General features: G+C 42.7%; 1 protein-coding gene across 2 annotated transcripts in view; it reads right to left on the reverse strand.

Moving 5' to 3' along the window:
- The window catches only part of ENO4 (enolase 4), a 45,672-nt gene that overhangs the window by 16,135 nt on the left and 8,016 nt on the right, over nt 1–21,521 (reverse strand). Inside the window, exons 3-8 of one of the 2 annotated variants that reach the window (XM_073354257.1) lie at nt 21,213–21,403; nt 18,891–19,036; nt 16,585–16,754; nt 16,169–16,300; nt 7,989–8,054; nt 724–891 (exon numbers count right to left, since the gene is read on the reverse strand). In XM_073354257.1, the coding sequence (XP_073210358.1) occupies nt 724–891; nt 7,989–8,054; nt 16,169–16,300; nt 16,585–16,754; nt 18,891–19,036; nt 21,213–21,403 (873 nt within the window). The remainder of the gene's footprint in view (nt 1–723; nt 892–7,988; nt 8,055–16,168; nt 16,301–16,584; nt 16,755–18,890; nt 19,037–21,212; nt 21,404–21,521) is intronic. The other variant, XM_073354258.1, reaches the window with a different exon arrangement.

Raw genomic sequence — 21,521 nt, forward strand, 5'->3', positions numbered from 1 at the left:
GGCTCTTTTGGAAACTTGGACTCGCATCCAGCTTAGGTCATAAGTGAAATGAATTTAGCTTGCTCAATTTAACTAGTAATGAATATTTGTCCATTAAAGCAGTTTGCTACGATTGATCAGAAAAGTCTCAAACAAAGAAAAATAAGAGTGAGCTGGCTGGCACAATTAGCTTTTCAGTGTTTAAGTTCTCAAGGCCAAATCCTGAATAATGGACCACACCCCACATGAAAAGGGATGGATGACTTCGTCGCAACTGTCCCAAGTGTCTCTGAAGCAAGCCACAGCTGCTACGCCAGGTCATAAGGAGGAATAGCTGCCATGGCCCATTGTGCCTTGCTCCATGCAAGGTTTTATTCCTGTGGACCCATTCTGTTAGTAGGTATGGGTATATCTCATCACACTAGCTGCCCCTTGTTCCCCATGTTCATATGCAGAGAGTCACTACAGAGCTCTGCTGCATAGTACACAAGGGGCTGAGACAACTGAGTGGTCTCCCTGAAGCTTGCTTCCCTCCACTTACCCATAACATTTCTGTTGTCTTGGGTGGTGAACACCACCGGGGGCTACATGTTCAAAGCCTCGTGTATCAGGGCATAAGACTTGTGTTTGTTGTATATTTGTACACTGCCAACACAATGCGGTTGTGACATCTATGTGCTACCACAGAACAAATAAGCAATCACTTTAAAATCAGTTAAAGAACAGATATTAAAAATAACTTACATAGTCCATCAATTCATGAGCAGCACAGTTTATTGCTAAATGTACATCTATTCCTAGTTCCAGACCGAGATTCCTGCAAGCTGTTTGCATTAAGATCAGAGGTTGTTCTAGACTATCACACCCTGTTATTAAGCACCCCAAATGGGATATTCTCCTTAAAACTGATGGCTGGAAATAAAATAGAAACAATATCTGTATTAACATATATGTAGCTATAGGACAGTAGGATTTCAGTCAACATCAGCTCAGAAAAATATAATGTTCTCCTCTCACAAATGATACTGAAAACCTTATGGACAATACACTATGTAATGAGAGGTTCCCAAAAGCTGGTCCATGGAAGGAAGGCTAGCCTGAAAACTAAGGCTGGTCCCATGGTTCTGGCTCACCTGTTTCCAGCTGCTATAGTTCATTAAAAGACAGCCAAAATACTATAAAGGCCCTCTTAATACTGCCTTTCCACATAAGCAAATTTTGTAATTGCCAAAAGTCTGTTATGAAATTACAAATGGAAGTTGGTCTGCAATCTGTGATTGCCCTGTGGATCCCCTCCCCTCCCAATCTCCATTAAGAAGTGGTGAATGCTATGAAAAAGTTTTCCTTGTTATAGATCATGCCTTTTCCTTCCAACGGTCATTTACATTTCAAACTCACTTCCCACTCAGTTATCCTCATCCGGTACCTCAGCGTGACACTATTGGAACATTCAAGACATAGTACAGCTCTTTCAAGCCCTCATGAGGAAACAAAATGTTGCAGGAAATATAGCTATGGTATGGTCTTTATCTTGTTGAACATCAGGCATAATGTTTCTGATGTGGGAATATACTAGCCATAAGCAGATTTGCACTAAATCAAGTATCTCAGCTCTGCTTTGGTGTTTAACCAGCTACAAAAGTTGTTGCTTTATAAACTCTACTGCTATAAATGTTACGTAATAAATGAGTGTTGTAGCTGTGTTAGTCCCAGGATATTAGAGAGACAAGATGGGTGAGGTAATAACTTTTATTAGACCAACTTCTGTTGGTAATACAGACAAGCTTTCGAGCTTACATAGAGTTCTCCTTCAGGGACCTCATGGGTCTATGTCTATGTAATACACTGGTAAACTGTTGCTACCACCTAAACAGATTGAATGACATCGTGAGGTTGCCAAGGTAACTCAGCAGAACTGGGTTCTGTTGAGGAGAGAGTTAGTTGGGAAGGTGACACAGTGTCTCTGCCTAAACTCAAGAGGTCTTGAAGGAGTAAGACCCATAAGAAGGAGCAGAAGACTAGCTACAGAGACTGAGTTGGGGACCTTCTCTCAAATATAAAATTTGGAGAGATGGGTACAGTTCAGATTACTGTGTGAGAGAGAAAGAGTCTTGTACCAGATGGAAGAAGTGAAAGGCAATTTATTTCACTCATAGTTATCTAGATATAGCATTAAGATAAGAATATGATCCTGCAACGGATAGTGCATGAGTCCACCTGAATGCTATCATATTCCCAGGATAAGGCTTAAATTTGTATTTTCATATGATTTCTCTAAATTGTTTCTTTTCAATTTCTTTATTTTTGTTTCCTCCTGAGGCCTGGTCTACACCTAAAACTTAGGTTGACCTAACTATGTCGCTAAGAGAAGTAGTTAAGCTGACCTAAGCCCCAGTACAGATACCGCTAAGGTTACATCTACGTTGCAATTAGACACCCATGGCTGGTCTATGTCATCTGACTTGAGCTCGCAGGGATTGGGCTTGCAGGGCTGTGTAATTGTGGTGTAGATGTTCAGGCTTGGGCTGGAGCCCGAGTTCTCAGACACTTCAAGAGAGGAGGGCCCCAGAGCTCAAGCTCCAGTCCTAGCCCAAACATCTACACTGCAGTTTTAGGGTATGTCTATACTACCCGCCAGTTTGGCGGGCAGCGACCAATCCAGCGGGGGTCAATTTATCGCATCTAGTCTAGATGCGATAAATAGACCCCTGAGCGCTCTCCTGTTGACTCCTGTACTCCGCCACCGCGAGAGGCGCAGCCAGAGTCGACAGGGGAGGTTTTATCAACCTTTTCAGGCTAAAAATGAATGAAACCAAAAAACCCACCTTCTGTATTAAGCAAAAGCCCCAAAACTTCAGTATAACAATCCTCACCCCAAAATCTATTTTAATAGCTTTGATTTTAATTGTTTATAATACCTAAATAGAAGCTTGACAATACTATTTTCTACTAGTTTCAGAGGGGTGTGGTAAATCAAAGGTAGAGTGGGTTCCCAGGCAGTTGTGCTGCCAAGGATAGGAAGCAACACAGAGGGACAATCCTTACATGCAGTTGTCTCAAGGATCTATGTAGTGAGAAGGTCATGCTCTTTGCCTCCTCACTGGCCTCCCAAATCCCTCCCCTATGCATATGATGCATCGGGGCTCCCTGTGATGAACTATGTGGAGTATCCCCTCATGGCTTTTTTTGCCGGGGGGGGGGGGGTGAAGTGTTAGCTAATAGAATCCAAAAAAACACTTCCTATTAGATTATACAAAATGTGTCCTATCTGGAATTTAGAAGTCTTCACTTTGACCTTTTAAAGGGGCTGCTGTAAATGAACATTTTATAACGTAGAATGTTTGGGCTTCCTGTTGTTCATGATAATCCTCTGGAAGCTTAAAACTAAAATCTGTTTTCTTACCGGAGCCCTTTTCACTGCACTACGTGCACTGCCTTTTTTACTATCTGTTAGCTGAGGGTTGGACTGTTGGCACTGAAGAAAAAGCAATGAAGCAGTTTCGTTTGGGAAAATCCAAGAATTACATAATTATTTCAGGAAGAGAAACGAAAAGAAAAAGAGTTGATCAAACTTTGATCTCATAACATTAAGTGTACTCCTTTAGGTTTAGAAAACATTATTTTGGAAAACATAGAAGAGGAGTATTCTGTGTACAGTACAAAGTAATGATATTGTTTTATACCACACAATAACTCCTCTCCAAATGTTCATTTCAATGAAGAATGTGCATTGCTGCTTTTTCCAGAAAATTTTCACTTTCTGTGCCAACTGCATATGTTCTCCCAAAAGTGTGGATCTGGACTGACTATGCACCTGAAGAATAACTAGGGCCCCAATCCCGCAAAAAATGTATGCACACACTTAACTTTACACACTTTGTCAATAATCCTACTGACTTTAGTAGAACTATTTTGTGTGTAAAGTTAAAAGTGCCTTTGCAGGAGCAGGGTCATTTCTTTTACATTGTACTTATGCTGGAATGTGTTTTCTTCTTATTGCAGTTTTTCTTGTAAGGATAATGGAATAGAGGGTTGTCTCGCATTTGTGAAAATGTTCTATTCTACATTTCTGATTAAAGTTCAATGTCACCAAACAGGGGTTTGTTTATGTGTGTGTGTGAGAGAGAGAGACAAATGGCAAAAGACATTGTTAACGCACTTAAGGTTGCCTGGTTCATGCCCTTCCAGAACGTCAAGTGCAGTGAAACTAAAACTTCTGAAAACCAGGAAATACAGAATTAAGGTAAATGCCCCCTACAGCTGGCAATAACCACTGGAAATTATCTGGGTTCACTGTGTAGTGTAGCTGTACTAAATGCTGGAAGAATAAAATGCAGTAGCTTGGAAGAGCTGTGATTCTGATATGAAGAGATCTGGGTCTGAGTCCTCTCATGTATGTTGTCAAAGGAGAGAGATTTATGGGTACCTTGAGGTTCCAATCTGCATCATTTCAATACAGAATTGTGTAGGTTGTGTCAGTAGTAGGGCACTGGGGTCTTCTTGCCATGGGTATTGACAGTAGAAAGGTGGGATATGAAAGAACTCTGTGGGTTTAATGTTGGGTAGGGGAAAATATAGGTTTAGGTGGTATCTTATGTGCAAGTGTGAAGGAGTTGTAAAATTTGACAACTGTGATACTCTGTCAGGGGAGTAGGCTGTGTGTTTGGGCGTAGGGCAAGTCCAGGTAACACTTGGGAGTGTGTGTATTATGGGCACCACTCAGAGAGAGTACAATTAAGGCTGTATGAGCATTTACTTGAACTCTTATTTCCTGGCTTTCAGATGTTTGAGTTTTGATGAACTCGATGTTCTGGAAGTGCACAAGATATCATCAGGCAACCTTACCTCAGTGTTAACAAAATTTATTGCCATTTTCTAATTTTTTTAAACAAAGAGAAATGTTTAAGAACATAAGAACGGCCATACTGGGTCAGACCAAAGGTCCATCCAGCCCAGTATCCTGTCTACTGACGGTGGCCAATGCCAGGTGCCCCAGAGGTACCTAACCTAACAGGTAATGATCTAGTGATCTCTCTCCTGCCATCCATCTCTTCCCTCTGACAAACAGAGGCTAGGGAAACCATTCCTTACTCATCCTGGCCATTAATGGACTTAACTTCCATGAATTGATCCAGATCTCTTTTAAACCCTGTTATAGTCCTAGCCTTCACAATCTCCTCCGGCAAGGAGTTCCACAGATTGACTGTGCGCTGAGTGAAGAACTTCCTTTTATTTGTTTTAAACCTGCTACCCATTAATTTCACTTGGTGGCCCCCAGTTCTTATATTATGGGAACAAGTAAATAACTTTTACTTATTCACTTTCTCCACACCACTCACGATTTTATATACCTCTATCATATCCCCCTTAGTCTCCTCTTTTTCAAGCTGAAAAGTCTTAGCCTCTTTAATCTCTCCTCATATGGGACCCGTTCCAAACCCCTAATCATTTTAGTTGCCCTTTTCTGAACCTTTTCTAATGCCACATCTGTACGCAGTATTCAAGATGTGGGCATATCATGGATTTATATAAGGGCAATAAGATATTCTCCATCCCTTTTTTAATGATTCCTAACATTCCGTTTGCTTTTTTGACTGCCGCTGCACACTGCGTGGACGTCTTCAGAGAACTATCCATGATGACTCCAAGATCTTTCTCCTGATTAGTTGTAGCTAAATTAGCCCCCATCATATTGTATGTATAGTTGGGGTTATTTTTTCCAATGTGCATTACTTTACATTTATCCACATGAAATTTCATTTGCAATTTTGTTGCCCAATCACTTGGTTTTGTGCAATCTTTTTGAAGTACTTCACAGTCTGCTTTGGTCTTAACTATCTTGAGCCGTCTAGTATCATCTGCAAACTTTGCCACCTCACTGTTTACCCCTTTCTTCAGATCATTTATGAATAAGTTGAATAGGATTGGTAAATGATCTGGAGAAAGGGGTTTGTTGGTAGATGTTTGTGTTCATTCAGACAGTTGTAGTTTTCACCTAGGTTTGTACCGGATATGCTTCTGTGGCTAGGTAATAATTAAAACCCCCTAGTTTTACATAGTGCTTTTCATCACTAGACTTCAAAGAACTTTACGTCATTATCCCCATTTTACAGATGGGACACTGAGAGGTGAAGTGACTTGCCCACAGTCTCCCAGCAGGCCAATGGAAGAGCTAGGAACAGGCCCAGTTCAGTAGTCTTCCACTAGATCACATAGTTGCAATGTGATTCTTCATAGCTCCTCCCCCATTCTGTACATTTTATTGTGGAATAGGGATAATGTTGTGCTTTGAAATGTTTGCAATGTGTAGTTGCTACCAAGGCCGGTCATAGAAAACTTATCCATGGTCTACGTCCCCAAACCTTGACAGTTTTAACGCATGGTGGTTACAATAACTTTGAGTGTGAGAGACTGGTGTGTTTCACTCCTTCTCCACCCTCTATCCCACCATTCCTCACAACATATAGCCCTTCCACCAACATTTCCAGCTCCCCCTCCCCAACCTTCCCCATCCCATTAAGCCATTAGTTAGCACTTCAGAAGCCAGAAGTTGCTCCTTCCTATCTCCTGCCCTGTGCTGCTGCATGCATATATCACAGGCAGCAGCTTACCGGAAGGTGGCACACCACCTTAGTTATATAGCCCAAGCTGCACTGAGCTGGCTCCTCACTCCCACTACCCATCCCAAGCTGGGACGCTGCCCCTGCTTCAGTCAGGCTTCCCCAGCCTGCCCCAACTCCACCCAATCCAACCCTCCTCCAAACCGGGCTCCCTCCACCACACGGTCTGGCTAGCCCTGCCCATTCACACCCACTCCACACACAGGTGAGGTGTATGTTAACTACTCATTTTCTGGATTTCAGGGAGAGGGGCTCAGACACCTAAAGACGAGCAGGGTCCTCTAGATCCCAGAATACACAGCCAGCAATGGTGTAGAGCTCCACCACAGTCCAGCATGTACACAGAAGGGCTGACAAGTCCACAGTTCCCTAAAACCCCAACTTCCTCTGCTACCCCTCATATTCTCCAACCCCTCCTGTCTTTTCCTTTCCCACCCTCCAGTTCCGGCCCTCTCCTCTTTAGCTGAGTCCCCAAGCCCTCTTCCCTTCCCTCCACCCATTTCCATTTATCTCCCCTTCCCATAATACTCCCATCCCTCACTGAAGACCCAACCCTCTCTTCCCTTGTTACCACTTACTCTTGCACCCATCACCCCTTCCCTCCCAGTGAGTACTCACATGTGTAATTTATTTTCTTTTCAAAAATAGTCACAGCACCTTCTGAGTACTTTGCTACACTTAGATTACATACCGCAAAAAACACCCTTGACAGAAGCAGATTTTTCACAACTGTTTACAGTTCATGCTTAGATTTCTGCCTAGGGTGGATTTCAAACTTCAAAATTGCTAGAATCTGTGAATTTCATAAAACACTATTTTTTGTTTGTACTTTTCTTGGAACTGTATCTCAGAAAACCTTTGTTAAATGGTTCCAAATTTGGGTCACTGACCTTACCTCACCGCCCCATTCAAAAAACCAAATTTCAAGGCGATCTAATTACCCTACAGATTTTAGGGCACTTAGAACAATCAAGCTTTAAACGGAAAGCTGGCCTTAATCTTAACTATAGTAGAGCTATTGCTCTGCTATAATGTGTGTATAATATGTGGGTGTGTGAAATAAATGCATTTACTATATTGTGCCTAGGGTGACCAGATAGCAAGTGTGAAAAATCAGGACACTTTTTTTTCAGGGGGAGGCGGGGAAGGGATAGTTGGGTATATAAGACAAAGCCCCTAATATCGGGGCTCATACTATCAGGAAATCTGGTTACCCTAATGCCACAAAACCGATAGAAATGTGATACAAGGCCCGTTTTTCAATATACACAGGTGACAGATATGAATGTCAAATAATAAATCTTATGTTCAGTATTGGAGAGGCCATATGAAGCATATCTACAGTATTAACTCCACAAGTTATTAAATTAGGATTAGTTTTTATCTTACCCCTTTGGCTACAGGATCCAGCAACCTCATCATTTGTTTCTGAATCTCCAGAAGCCTTTCAGTACCCTTTAAATTAAATAACAATAGTCATCCAAAACAGAATTATTATTTTGCATTAAGAATGTAAATTAAAACATGAGAAAATTTTCTTTTATTTAAAAAAAATGTAGCTCCTAATGCACACATTCCAGTGCACATTTTTATTCTGTAGGTCTGATTAGCACAAACACAAATCCCAAATTATCCATGGCCTTTTGATATGGTCAAGCTTCTCCAGTGCTAGAGGGCCAGTAGCAGTGGAGCTAGGACCAATGATTCCTTGTCTTGCTGAATGGAAGTAAGCAGAACCCTAAGAAGAACCCTACCTGAATTAACAACCAATAGACACATTGGTCTGCCCCCTTAAGATCTAAGAGGAGGGGAAAAGCTAGATGACTGCCTCAAAACTCAAAAAGTGATGTAGGCACCAGGAAAGGAGGCTACCTGTCTATGCTCCACATCATAATATATAACTTCAACTAAGGGGATGTGCTGGGAGAAGGAGTCCCCAGTGGATAGGATCACAAGCCTGTTGGGAAGATGATATTCAGGGACCAAATATCATCTGTATAACTGCCCATGCCTACTAATCAGCACCTCCCTAGATCTATCTATGTAAGGGCTTGTCTATACAAGGATACTCTGGTAAATTAATCTGAATTAATTCTTAAAGTGGATTAGTTAAACTGCATGGAACCCCTGGGTGGACACTCTTATTCAGAATTAAAATGGTCTTAATTTGTTTTAGAGTAATTCACTTCCAATTGTGCTAAAGTGAATTAAGGCCACTTTCTTTCTGAATCAAAGTGTCCACCCAGGGTTTTAATGCAGTTTAAATAACCTAAACGATGGTCACATAAACACCACCCTATCCCGGAAACCTACTGACTGCTATTCCTACCTACATGCCTCCAGCTTTCACCCTGACCACACCACGCAATCCATTGTCTACAGCCAAGCTCTGTGATACAACCGCATTTGCTCCAACCCCTCAGGGTATGTCTACACTAAGAAATTAGGTCGAATTTATAGAAGTCGGTTTTTTAGAAATCGGTTTTATATATTCGAGTGTGTGTGTCCCCACAGAAAATGCTCTAAGTGCATTAACTCGGCGGAGCGCTTCCACAGTACCGAGGCAAGCGTCGACTTCCGGAGCGTTGCACTGTGGGTAGCTATCCCACAGTTCCTGCAGTCTCCACTGCCCATTGGAATTCTGGGTTGAGATCCCAATGCCTGATGGGGCTAAAACATTGTCGCAGGTGGTTCTGGGTACATATCGTCAGGCCCCCGTTCCCTCCCTCCCCCCGTGAAAGCAAGGGCAGACAATCATTTTGCGCCTTTTTTCCTGAGTTACCTGTGCAGGCGCCATACCACGGCAAGCATGGAGCCCGCTCAGGTAACCGTCACCCTATGTCTCCTGGGTGCTGGCAGACGCGGTACGGCATTGCTACACAGTAGCAGCAACCCCTTGCCTTGTGGCAGCAGACGGTACAGTACGACTGGTAGCCGTCATCGTCATGTCTGAGGTGCTCCTGGTCGCCTCTGTGAGGTCGATCAGGAGCGCCTGGGCAGACATGGGCGCAGGGACTAAATTTGGAGTGACTTGAGCAGGTCATTCTCTTTAGTCCTACAGTCAGTCCTATTGAACCGTCTTATGGTGAGCGGGCAGGCGATACGGACTGCTAGCAGTCGTACTGTACCATCTTCTGCCAAGCAGCCATGAGATGTGGATGGCATGCAGTCCTTCTGCACCGTCTGCTGCCAGCCAAAGATGTAAAAGATAGATGGAGTGGATCAAAACAAGAAATAGACCAGATTTGTTTTGTACTCATTTGCTTCCCCCCATCCCCTGTCTAGGGGACTCATTCTTCTAGATCACACTGCAGTCACTTACAGAGAAGGTGCAGCGAGGTAAATCTAGCCATGTATCAATCAGAGGCCAGGCTAACCTTCTTGTTCCAATAAGGACAATAACTTAGGTGCACCATTTCTTATTGGAACCCTCCGTGCAGTCCTGCCTGAAATACTCCTTGATGTACAGGCACACCCTTTGTTGATTTTAGCTCCCTGAAGCCAACCCTGTAAGCCGTGTCGTCAGTCGCCCCTCCCTCCGTCAGAGCAACGGCAGACAATCGTTCCGCGCCTTTTTTCTGTGCGGACGCCATACCAAGGCAAGCATGGAGGCCGCTCAGCTCACTTTGGCAATTAGGAGCACATTAACCACCACACGCATTATCCAGCAGTATATGCAGCACCAGAACATGGCAACGCGATACCGGGCGAGGAGGCGACGTCAGCGCGGTCCCGTGAGTGATCAGGACATGGACACAGATTTCTCTGAAAGCATGGGCCCTGACAATGCATGCATCATGGTGCTAATGGGGCAGGTTCATGCTGTGGAACGCCGATTCTGGGCTCGGGAAACAAGCACAGACTGGTGGGACCGCATAGTGTTGCAGGTCTGGGACGATTCCCAGTGGCTGCGAAACTTTCGCATGCGTAGGGGCACTTTCAAGGAACTTTGTGACTTGCTTTCCCCTGCCCTGAAGTGCATGAATACCAAGATGAGAGCAGCCCTCACAGTTGAGAAGCGAGTGGTGATAGCCCTGTGGAAGCTTGCAACGCCAGACAGCTACCGGTCAGTTGGGAATCAATTTGGAGTGGGCAAATCTACTGTGGGGGCTGCTGTGATGCAAGTAGCCCACGCAATCAAAGATCTGCTGATATCAAGGGTAGTGACCCTGGGAAATGTGCAGGTCATAGTGGATGGCTTTGCTGCAATGGGATTCCCTAACTGTGGTGGGGCTATAGACGGAACCCATATCCCTATCTTGGCACCGGAGCACCAAGCCGCCGAGTACATAAACCGCAAGGGGTACTTTTCGATAGTGCTGCAAGCTCTGGTGGATCACAAGGGACGTTTCACCAACATCAACGTGGGATGGCCGGGAAAGGTGCATGATGCTCGCATCTTCAGGAACTCTGGTCTGTTTCAAAAGCTGCAGGAAGGGACTTTATTCCCAGACCAGAAAATAACTGTTGGGGATGTTGAAATGCCTATATGTATCCTTGGGGACCCAGCCTACCCCTTAATGCCATGGCTCATGAAGCTGTACACAGGCAGCCTGGACAGTAGTCAGGAGCTGTTCAACTACAGGCTGAGCAAGTGCAGAATGGTGGTAGAATGTGCATTTGGACGTTTAAAGGCGCGCTGGCGCAGTTTACTGACTCGCTTAGACCTCAGCGAAACCAATATTCCCACTGTTATTACTGCTTGCTGTGTGCTCCACAATATCTGTGAGAGTAAGGGGGAGACGTTTATGGCGGGGTGGGAGGTTGAGGCAAATCGCCTAGCTGCTGGTTACGCGCAGCCAGACACCAGGGCAGTTACAAGAGCACAGGAGGGCGCGGTACGCATCAGAGAAGCTTTGAAAACCAGTTTCATGACTGGCCAGGCTACGGTGTGAAAGTTCTGTTTGTTTCTCCTTGATGAAACCCCCCACCCCTTGGTTCACTCTACTTCCCTGTAAGCTAACCACCCTCCCCTCCTCCCTTTAATCATTGCTTGCAGAGGCAATAAAGTCATTGCTGCTTCACAGTCATGCATTCGTTATTCATTCGTCACACAAATAGGGAGATGACTACCAAGGTATCCCAGGAGGGGTGGTGGAGGAGGGAAGGAAAATGCCACACAGCACTTTAAGCACAGCACTTTAAAAGTTGACAACTTTAAAATTTATTGAATGACAGCCTTCTTTTTTTTTGGGCAATCCTCTGTGGTGGAGTGGCTGGTTGGCCGGAGGCCCCCCCACCGCGTTCTTGGGCGTCTGGGTGTGGAGGCTATGGAACTTGGGGAGGAGGGCGGTTGGTTACAGAGGGGCAGCAGGGGCAGTCTGTGCTCCAGCTGCCTTTGCTGCAGCTCAACCATACACTGGAGCATACTGGTTTGGTCCTGCAGCAGCCTCAGCATTGAATCCTGCCTCCTCTCATCACGCTGCCGCCACATTTGAGCTTCAGCCCTGTCTTCAGCCCGCCACTTACTCTCTTCAGCCTTCCACCTCTCCTCCCGGTCATTTTGTGCTTTCCTGCACTCTGACATTATTTGCCTCCACGCATTCGTCTGTGCTCTGTCAGTGTGGGAGGACAGCATGAGCTCGGAGAACATTTCATCGCGAGTGCGTTTTTTTTCTTTCTAAGCTTCACTAGCCTCTGGGAAGGAGAAGATCCTGTGATCATTGAAACACATGCAGCTGGTGGAGAAAAAAAAAGGGACAGCGGTATTTAAAAAGACACATTTTATAAAACAGTCACTACACTCTTTCAGGGTAAACCTTGCTGTTAACATTACATACATAGCACATGTGCTTTCGTTACAAGGTCGCATTTTGCCTCCTCCCACCGCGTGACTACCCCCTCAACCTTCCCCCCTCCCTGTGGCTAACAGCGGGGAACATTTCTGTTTAGCCACAGGCAAACAGCCCAGCAGGAATGGGCTCCTCTGAGTGTCCCCTGAAGAAAAGCACTCTATTTCAACCAGGTGACCATGAATTATATCTCACTCTCCTGAGGATAACACAGAGAGATAAAGAACGGATTTTGGTTGAATGCCAGCAAACATACACTGCAATGCTTTGTTCTACAGTGATTCCCGAGTACGTGTTACTGGCCTGGAGTGGTAAAGTGTCCTACCATGAAGGACGAAATAAGGCTGCCCTCCCCAGAAACCTTTTGCAAAGGCTTTAGGACTACATCTAGGAGAACCGCAAATGCCAGGGCAAAGTAATCCTTTCACATGCTTGCTTTTAAACCATGTATAGCATTTTAAAAGGTACACTCACCAGAGGTCCCTTCTCCGCCTGCTGGTCCAGGAGGCAGCCTTGGGTGGGTTCGGGGGGTACTGGCTCCAGGTCTAGGGTGAGAAACAGTTCCTGGCTGTCGGGAAAACCAGTTTCTCCGCTTGCTTGCTGTGAGCTATCTACAACCTCATCATCATCATCATCTTCTTCATCCCCAAAACCTACTTCCGTACTGCCTCCATCTCCATTGAAGGAGTCAAACAACACGGCTGGGGTAGTGGTGGCTGAACCCCCTAAAATGGCATGCAGCTCATCATAGAAGCGGCATGTTTGGGGCTCTGACCCAGAGCGGCTGTTCGCCTCTCTGGTTTTCTGGTAGGCTTGCCTCAGCTCCTTCAGTTTCATGCGGCACTGCTTCGGGTCCCTGTTATGGCCTCTGTCCTTCATGCCCTGGGAGATTTTCACAAAGGTTTTGGCATTTCGAAAACTGGAACGGAGTTCTGATAGCACGGATTCCTCTCCCCAAACAGCGATCAGATCCCGTACCTCCCGTTCGGTCCATGCTGGAGCTCTTTTGCGATTCTGGGACTCCATCATGGTCACCTGTGCTGATGAGCTCTGCATGGTCACCTGCAGCTTGCCACGCTGGCCAAACAGGAAATGAGATTCAAAAGTTCGCGGTTCTTTTCCTGTCTACCTGGCCAGTGCATCTGAGTTGAGAGTGCTGTCCAGAGCGGTCAGAATGGAGCACTCTGGGATAGCTCCCGGAGGCCAATACCATCGAATTGTGTCCACCAAATTCGAGCCGGCAACGTCGATTTAAGCGCTAATCCACTTGTCAGGGGTGGAGTAAGGAAATCGATTTTAAGAGCCCTTTAAGTCGAAATAAAGGGCTTCATTGTGTGGACGGGTGCAGGTTTAAATCGATATAACGCTGCTAAATTCGACCTAAAGTCCTAGTGTAGACCAGGGCTTAGACAGAGACAAACACCTACAAGATCTCTATCAAGCATTCTTACAATTACAATACCCACCTGCAGAAGTGAAGAAACAGACTGATAGAGGCAGAAGAGTTCCCAGAAGTCACCTACTACAGGACAGGCCTAACAAAGAAAATAACAGAACGCCACTAGCCGTCACCTTCAGCCCCCAACTAAAACCCCTCCAACGCATTATTAAGGATCTACAACCTATCCTGAAGGATGACCCAACACTCTCACAAATCTTGGGAGACAGGCCAGTCCTTGCCTACAGACAGCCCCCCAACCTGAAGCAAATACTCACCGGCAAACACATACCACACAACAGAACCACTAACCCAGGAACCTATCCTTGCAACAAAGCCCGTTGCCAACTGTGCCCACATATCTATTCAGGGGACACCATCACAGGGCCTAATAACATCAGCCACACTATCAGGGGCTCGTTCACCTGCACATTCACCAATGTGATATATGCCATCATGTGCCAGCAATGCCCCTCTGCCATGTACATTGGTCAAACTGGACAATCTCTACGTAAAAGAATAAATGGACACAAATCAGATGTCAAGAATTATAACATTCATAAACCAGTTGGAGAACACTTCAATCTCTCTAGTCACGCGATTACAGACATGAAAGTTGCGATATTACAAAAAAAAAACTTCAAATCCAGACTCCAGCGAGAGACTGCTGAATTGGAATTCATTTGCAAATTGGACACAATTAACTTAGGCTTGAATAGAGACTGGGAGTGGCTAAGTCATTATGCAAGGTAACCTAATTCTCCTTGTTTTTTCCTACCCCTCCCCCCCACAGACGTTCTTGTTAAACCCTGGATTTGTGCTGGAAATGGCCCACCTTGATTATCATACACATTCTAAGGAGAGTGGTCACTTTAGATAAGCTATTACCAACAGGAGAGTGGGTTTGTGGGGGGGGGGGGGGGGACCTGGATTTGTGCTGGAAATGGCCCAACTTGATTATCATACACATTGTAAGGAGAGTGATCACTTTAGATAAGCTATTACCAGCAGGAGAGTGGGGTAGGGGGAAGTATTTTTTCATGCTTTGTGTGTATAAAAAGATCTTCTACACTTTCCACAGTATGCATCCGATGAAGTGAGCTGTAGCTCACAAAAGCTTATGCTCAAATAAATTGGTTAGTCTCTAAGGTGCCACAAGTACTCCTTTTCTTTCTACTTTAAATTCACACTTTTAGTTAATTTGAATTAATTTTTCTGAGTGTCTTTTTGCAGACAAGCCCTAGGAGATTAGCATCTAAGCACCTCAGAAATACTTATGTATTTATCTTCCCCAACTCCATGAAGTAGGAAAGTATTGCGATCTCCATTTTACAAGCAAGGAATGGAGGAACAAAGAGGTTAAGCTCACACAGGAAGGCTGTGGCAGTCAGAAAATGAACTCCAATCTTCAGTCATAGTCTACTGCTTAACCACAAGACTATCTTTCCTCTTCAACTGAATAAGGAAAAGATTAACCCTCCCTTCATAAATCATATGCCTTCATATTATGTTAATCATGCCTACATAGGTGCACTAGTGGAGGCAGAGGTCACAGTCAAATAACATAACCACACAGGGGGCATGCTATTCTTGCTACTGCATGTTGTAGCAAAGAATCTCTCGTTGCTCCCCACTCAAGCACCCAGGAGGTATTATGCCTTTGAAAGGCACAATAGGTTTTGGTGACAATTATAAACAACAAGAGTAAAGCTCAGCTACTTTGTTCAGGTCACTGGCATACAAAACAGAGTACAGCTTTAATGTAGGCATCTTGTGCAGATACATTCTTTAATGCCACATACAGTTAAGCAAATAAGGTGTTGACCCAGCCTGCCCTTATCCACCCTTCCTGCCACTTTAATGGGTTTTTGTTCCTCTTTGCTTTCCCTTCTACATAGTTTCATTTTAAAAATGATTTGTTCACAAAGATTTTTACATCTTATTGTGTACTTTTCTTGTGGTCATCCTTTTACTGTGTGCTATACACTGAATGATATGATTTATTATCTATGAATGGCAAGCCTATTATACCAATTATATTATGCATTTTATACAAGCCTATTATATGCTTCCACCGTATTACAAAACTCTGCTGCTGCTTTTAATTGAATTGATTCCTGTGATCCACTAGACACACATACTTTATATTTAGAGATCTGCAATACAAAAGATTCCATATCCTAACTATTCAGTTCTGTAATAACATTTTGTTAAGGAAAGTTTGACCTCACCCATAAACAGAAATAAAAAAAACACTTTCTCAGGACTGTATCTAAAAGGTATGAGGTCAATAAATTATGATGTCATAAAATTAAAGTGAAAATAGTAGCATACAGTACTTGTTTAACTGTTAACTCTGTGGGTGGTATAAGCATCACTTCTTTCATTAACTTCAGTTTTCCAGATGACGATTTTCCACAGCTCAACAGAGTGACCATTGGTAGTGGCACAGTCAATTCCTTAGGCAAATCCTGAAATTGAGAAAGCCATGTGAAAATAAGACTGTTTAACTCTTATTGTTTAACCAAGTGTTTTCTTGTTTATTTTCGTTACAGACCTGATCCAAAGCCCAATGAAGTGAGTGGAAAGATTCCCTCCATTGACCTCAATGAGTTTTGGATTATGTCATATAAGGAGTCATCTGACAATGGGTATCAAACTATACAGCTTTTCACTGAACATTCCTGAAGTACACAACTCTGGAACAGTGACTACAGCTGAGACAAAATGAAAAAAAAAATACATTGTCAATTACCTGATCACGTTTCATCAGTGCAAGATGTAAATACAAAGGTGTGTTGTTAATGGTGGCACCAGTTTTAGCAACAGCAAGTGATAATCCTCCAATGGCTATGCTGCCACAGAGCACTGGTTCAATGGGTTCTGCAGGCGGGATTGGTTTCTCTGCAACAGAGCACTTCTTCCCTGACATGATTAAGAATATTTACTAAATGTTTTACCAGTTTAAAATTCAGTTGCGTACCTAAAATATCAGCATCCTACAAATAAGTAAAATATTGCATTAAATGTTATGCATATTAATTGATGCACTATGATTTTAAGGATTAATTTGATGTTTATTTCAAATAATCAATCCATTTTTGTTGTATCTTGCAGCTCTCATCACTTGGGGTTATCTTGATCTCCAACTGCACAATGCATTCTACCTCCTTTCTGATTTTAAATCCCTCAAAATTCACTTCCTTCAGCTAGCTTTTAACCACTGATTTCTAGATCTTATCTTTTGCCCTTCTCTGTATTTAGATGTAATAATCTGATCTTTCAAACTCCATACGCAAAGCATGTTTTGCATGTTCTTTATTTGTTGTAAACCTCACCCCTCCCTTCCTTTCTAGTTCTCATCATTTTCTGCATTTATCTAGTTTACATTATAAGCTCTTTGAGACAAAGTGCACCTTCTGTTTTCGCTAAGTAACATGTACACTAAGAAGAATATAGCACCCTTAAGCCATGAACTGAAGGGACCAGATTTTCAAGTGTTCAACACCCACAATTTGGGCTAGATTTTTCAAAAGTGCTCAGCATCCAACGTACCTCCTTTGAAAATCTTATCATTTATTTTGGTTCCTAAATACATGCTCTTTTGAAAATCTGACCCTTCATACCAGCATTGCAGAGCAATTTTCAGTAACAAAATACAAATACAACAGAGTACATTTGTAGTATTGTAAGTGAAGATTCACCAAAATAGGACCTGAACTACATTTACAGCATGTGATAGATTCTACACCACTTATACCCACAGTGTAAAGTGCAGCACCAATAGGGATGAAGTAAGTGAATGATCAAAAGCTAAAGCAAACAGTTGTTTTGTTCTCCAAAGATTCTTTGTAGGAAATGGTCTTTTGTGCCACATGCAACCAGACAGAGTACATTCTAAAACCAGCTAACAGCAGTTGAGTATCTACTACCCCTTCACTGTGAGTCAGTAGCCACACCCATTGACTTCTAATAGCCAAAACTTTCTTAAATAAGTGTGAATTTATCGATTTTTACATTCAGCAAGAAATCAATGATAACTACTGAAACTAAGTAGTCAATGACAGTTGGGTATCAAAACCCACTAAAACTACTGTGTGAAGCAAAAGATGACATCTGAGAATGGACATGATAACTGTGGATAGCATAACTAATAATCTAAATTGGACAATAGATGTATATTTGCATTAACGTGCACATCTATAAAACAATCTCAAGAAATTATACTGATTTTACAAAATAAGAAAGAAGTCAATAACAAGATAAACATGATGAGGCATCATCATCAGAAGAGGTGATGGCTCACTCTCCAATTCCACAGAAAGAAGATAATAGAAAGGAGACGATTTCTCTGAGGAAGTGAGGAAGCCAGCATGTACATACTCTTTCTCCTTACTTTTGCCCATATATTTATTACCTTTGGTCTCCACCACCCATTTTCCTTTGCTCATACCACTTTCTCTTCCCCCTCCTTAGTCATTTTTATTCTTTCTGCTTCTCCTCTCCACACTGCCTCACTGTCTGATTCCCTCTCTTCGCAGATCCCTCCCCTTTCCTCTGTATTCTGTTTGCCTTCTCACCTCCATTCTTCCCCCTTTCTGTGTTCCCCAATTTCTCGTTTCTTCTCCCCATCTTCATTCCACTCACATTTTCCTGCTTATTCCTATGGTTCCCACTTCCTCCCCCATAATTTTCATCCACATCCTCCTCCATTCTCATTCCCAGGATGAAGAGTGGACCCCCTCTCCCCACAACTAGGCCAATCACAACCTGGAAAGAGGCTCCATTACACTATCCCATGTGGCTGACTGAGCATGCTTTGTTCTCTTCTCCCCGTTCCCCAAGCTTTGCAGTGGAGATGACTTATTCTCATTGCTGACTGGTGCTCTGGTAGAGAGGAACTGCAGCTAGTGGCCAGGAAGGAGGTCTGGGATCCTGCTACAAAATCACGATAGAGAAGCACTGCTACCTTTCAGTGCCCATGGGGAGCTACAGAAGGAATGCTAGCATCTTTATTGATACCTATTTTGCACGAAATATTAGAAGAAAATCAACTGAAACCTAATTTGACTCCTTTTTTTTTGCCAGATGGTGTTACAGCTGATAAAGCTGGAACGCATGCAGGTGCAGAAATTGCTGCTTCTTGTTCTTCCCTTTCAATTTCCTTTCTTTCTTTTTCTTCTTCTACCTTCTTTGCAAAGTATTCACTGATGGGAAAAGAAAAGGCATAATGATTAGTTGCTTAAGAATATTATTAGGTAGATGAGGAGCAGGTATGGGCTAGTGGGAAAAGCACATGCTGGGAAATGAATTAAGATCTATTCATGGTTCTGCTGCTGACGCCTCATGTGAACCTGAGAAAGTCAAACTTCTTTGTGCCTCGGTCTAGCCATCTCTAAAATAGGTTTAATAATACACGTCACAAAGGGATGTTATAAGGCTTAATAGATATGTACTTTGAAAACTCTGGACAGAAGTAACAGAACAGCAAAGTATACATATTCAAATGAGGACGGCAATGCTGTTTAGTAATTAAACCTCATTTTTCAGCTATTTCAAATCCTATTGAATTGAAACTCAGAGGAGATGGCTTAGTGGTCTAAACAACCAGCTTGAAGTGCAAAAACTCCTTCAAACTCAGCAAGGTTGACTCAGCTCTTTATCCTTCCACAGTAAATAATGTGAGCTCTATACAGAGAAGACCCTCAAAAGGAAGACTTATTTGCTTTGCACGGATATTAAAAATCCCATGGCACTTCCCCAAATTGTCAGAATTTGGCCTAATTTGCTTATCCAAAAGGTCATCTTTCTCTAGAGTTGAGCTCTGGTTATATGGCTGCTGCTTTAGAATTGGCTGTATTTTAGTTGTTTGTATACAATGGAAGCAACATATAGAGTGAAATTTACCCCAGTGCAGTAGGAATAAGGCCATATAAGTGGTAAATCAATGGTTTTGTTCAGGCTCCCATCAATTAGATTAATTTCATCCATAGTGAAGCTTTACTCCACTAAGCAAGTTCCACAGAGTTAATTTTCTTGGAATGCAACAGTTTATACCGGTCAGGCATATGATATACTCCATTCCAACAAATAAAAAGGAAGTCCTGGCTACTAGTCTTCCTGCAGTTGCTCCTGTTAGAAAGCTGAACCCTTCCAAGAGGTAGCTGCCAGTAACTCTTACAACTGCAGAGGATGAAGAGAGGTCATACCACCATTCCCAGAGTGAAGAGCAGTCAATCTTTAACCAACTAGGCCCTTTCCTATTAAAGTGAGACTCCATTCAAAAAGAAGGTTTTTGGTAAAGAAAAAAAATCAGTTTATAGTATGATCTGGGATGAAAAATGTTATATTTTGTACATGTAAAATATTATTAGACAATTCCCAAGGCAAACATCAATTTTATTTTTTTTAAAACTGTTCAACTAAATCTGTGGGGTTTTTGATACTAGGAAAATCAAAACACCTTTTGGGGCACTTCAGGTGCTTTTTCAAATATGTTAGCCTATAATTTTTCTTACCAAAGACCAGATAAATGTATTATAAATGGAAAAGTATTACCATTCTCCACGGCTTCATAATTTCTCTAAGATCAGAAGAAGTTTGTATGGAAAAATGCAAATGAACTTGATTACAGAATAGGTATTTTTCAAGGAAGCTTAAAACAGAAATCAGAAACTTAAAACAGAAACAAAAGGAGGTTGATAATGATCCCAAGGTAAGAGCCTTAGGTATCCTCTCAGAGTGGCCTATTTTGAAAGAGTACTCCATCAAAACCAGAGATTTGTAAATACACTACGTGGGAAATTAATCTCAGTGCTGAGGTCCCATGGAAGGCCTTTCACATCACTTATGTCCTGCAAACCACTAGAGGCAGTGGCTGAGCTGCTGGCTGAGGAAGATTCCAACCCAAGCTCCATGAGCTGCTGAGGGAAAGACCATTGGATCAGTACTAACGCATACTGAAATCAATGGAAACACTCCCATTGACTTCAATGGGCATTGGATCAGTTCCTTACATAGATCCAATGTGGGGACTGTGGCTGATATTCTAGGTCATAAGTCCAAAAGTAGGGTGTGTGTGGTGTGTGTTAGAGGTGTATTCCTAACTCCCATCTTTGTATTTCTGCACAATGCTGGTTTATTTGGATTTTGTACAGGCTGGGATGAACTTCATATTATATAAAAATATACAGCAATGGAAATAATATAGTGCAAGGCTTCTAGTGGCAATAATATCCCAGAAATATTGTGTCGAAAGAATTAGGAACAACATTAGAAAAAATATTGAGATTTTGCACAAATTATTTTATTTACAACACAATTATTTGCAAGAATTTGTTTTACTACAGTAAAAATCAGTGGAAAAAAATATGCAAGACCTACCCAAGCAGCTCATCAACTTTACACTGGTCAGCAGGTTGCAGGTCTCTGAGCATTTCATTCAGTGATCCATTTACCCATTCCAGGGCTCTATTAATAGAGTCATTTCTTTCTTTCTCATCAGCATCAATTGCTTCAGGTGAAGCATTTTCAAGGATTTCAGAATGAGAAGAGACCACAATGGAACAAATGCTCTGCAAAATTAATGTGAAAAGCTTACAAACTGTTCAATTTCTAACTTTGAAATGTCACTTTAAAAGATTAAAAAGATAAAGGCTTAAACATAGCCCCCCTCCCCAGGAACTTAATTGA

Source organism: Lepidochelys kempii, chromosome 7 (genome assembly GCF_965140265.1).
Source record: "Lepidochelys kempii isolate rLepKem1 chromosome 7, rLepKem1.hap2, whole genome shotgun sequence".
NCBI lineage: Eukaryota > Metazoa > Chordata > Testudines > Cheloniidae > Lepidochelys > Lepidochelys kempii.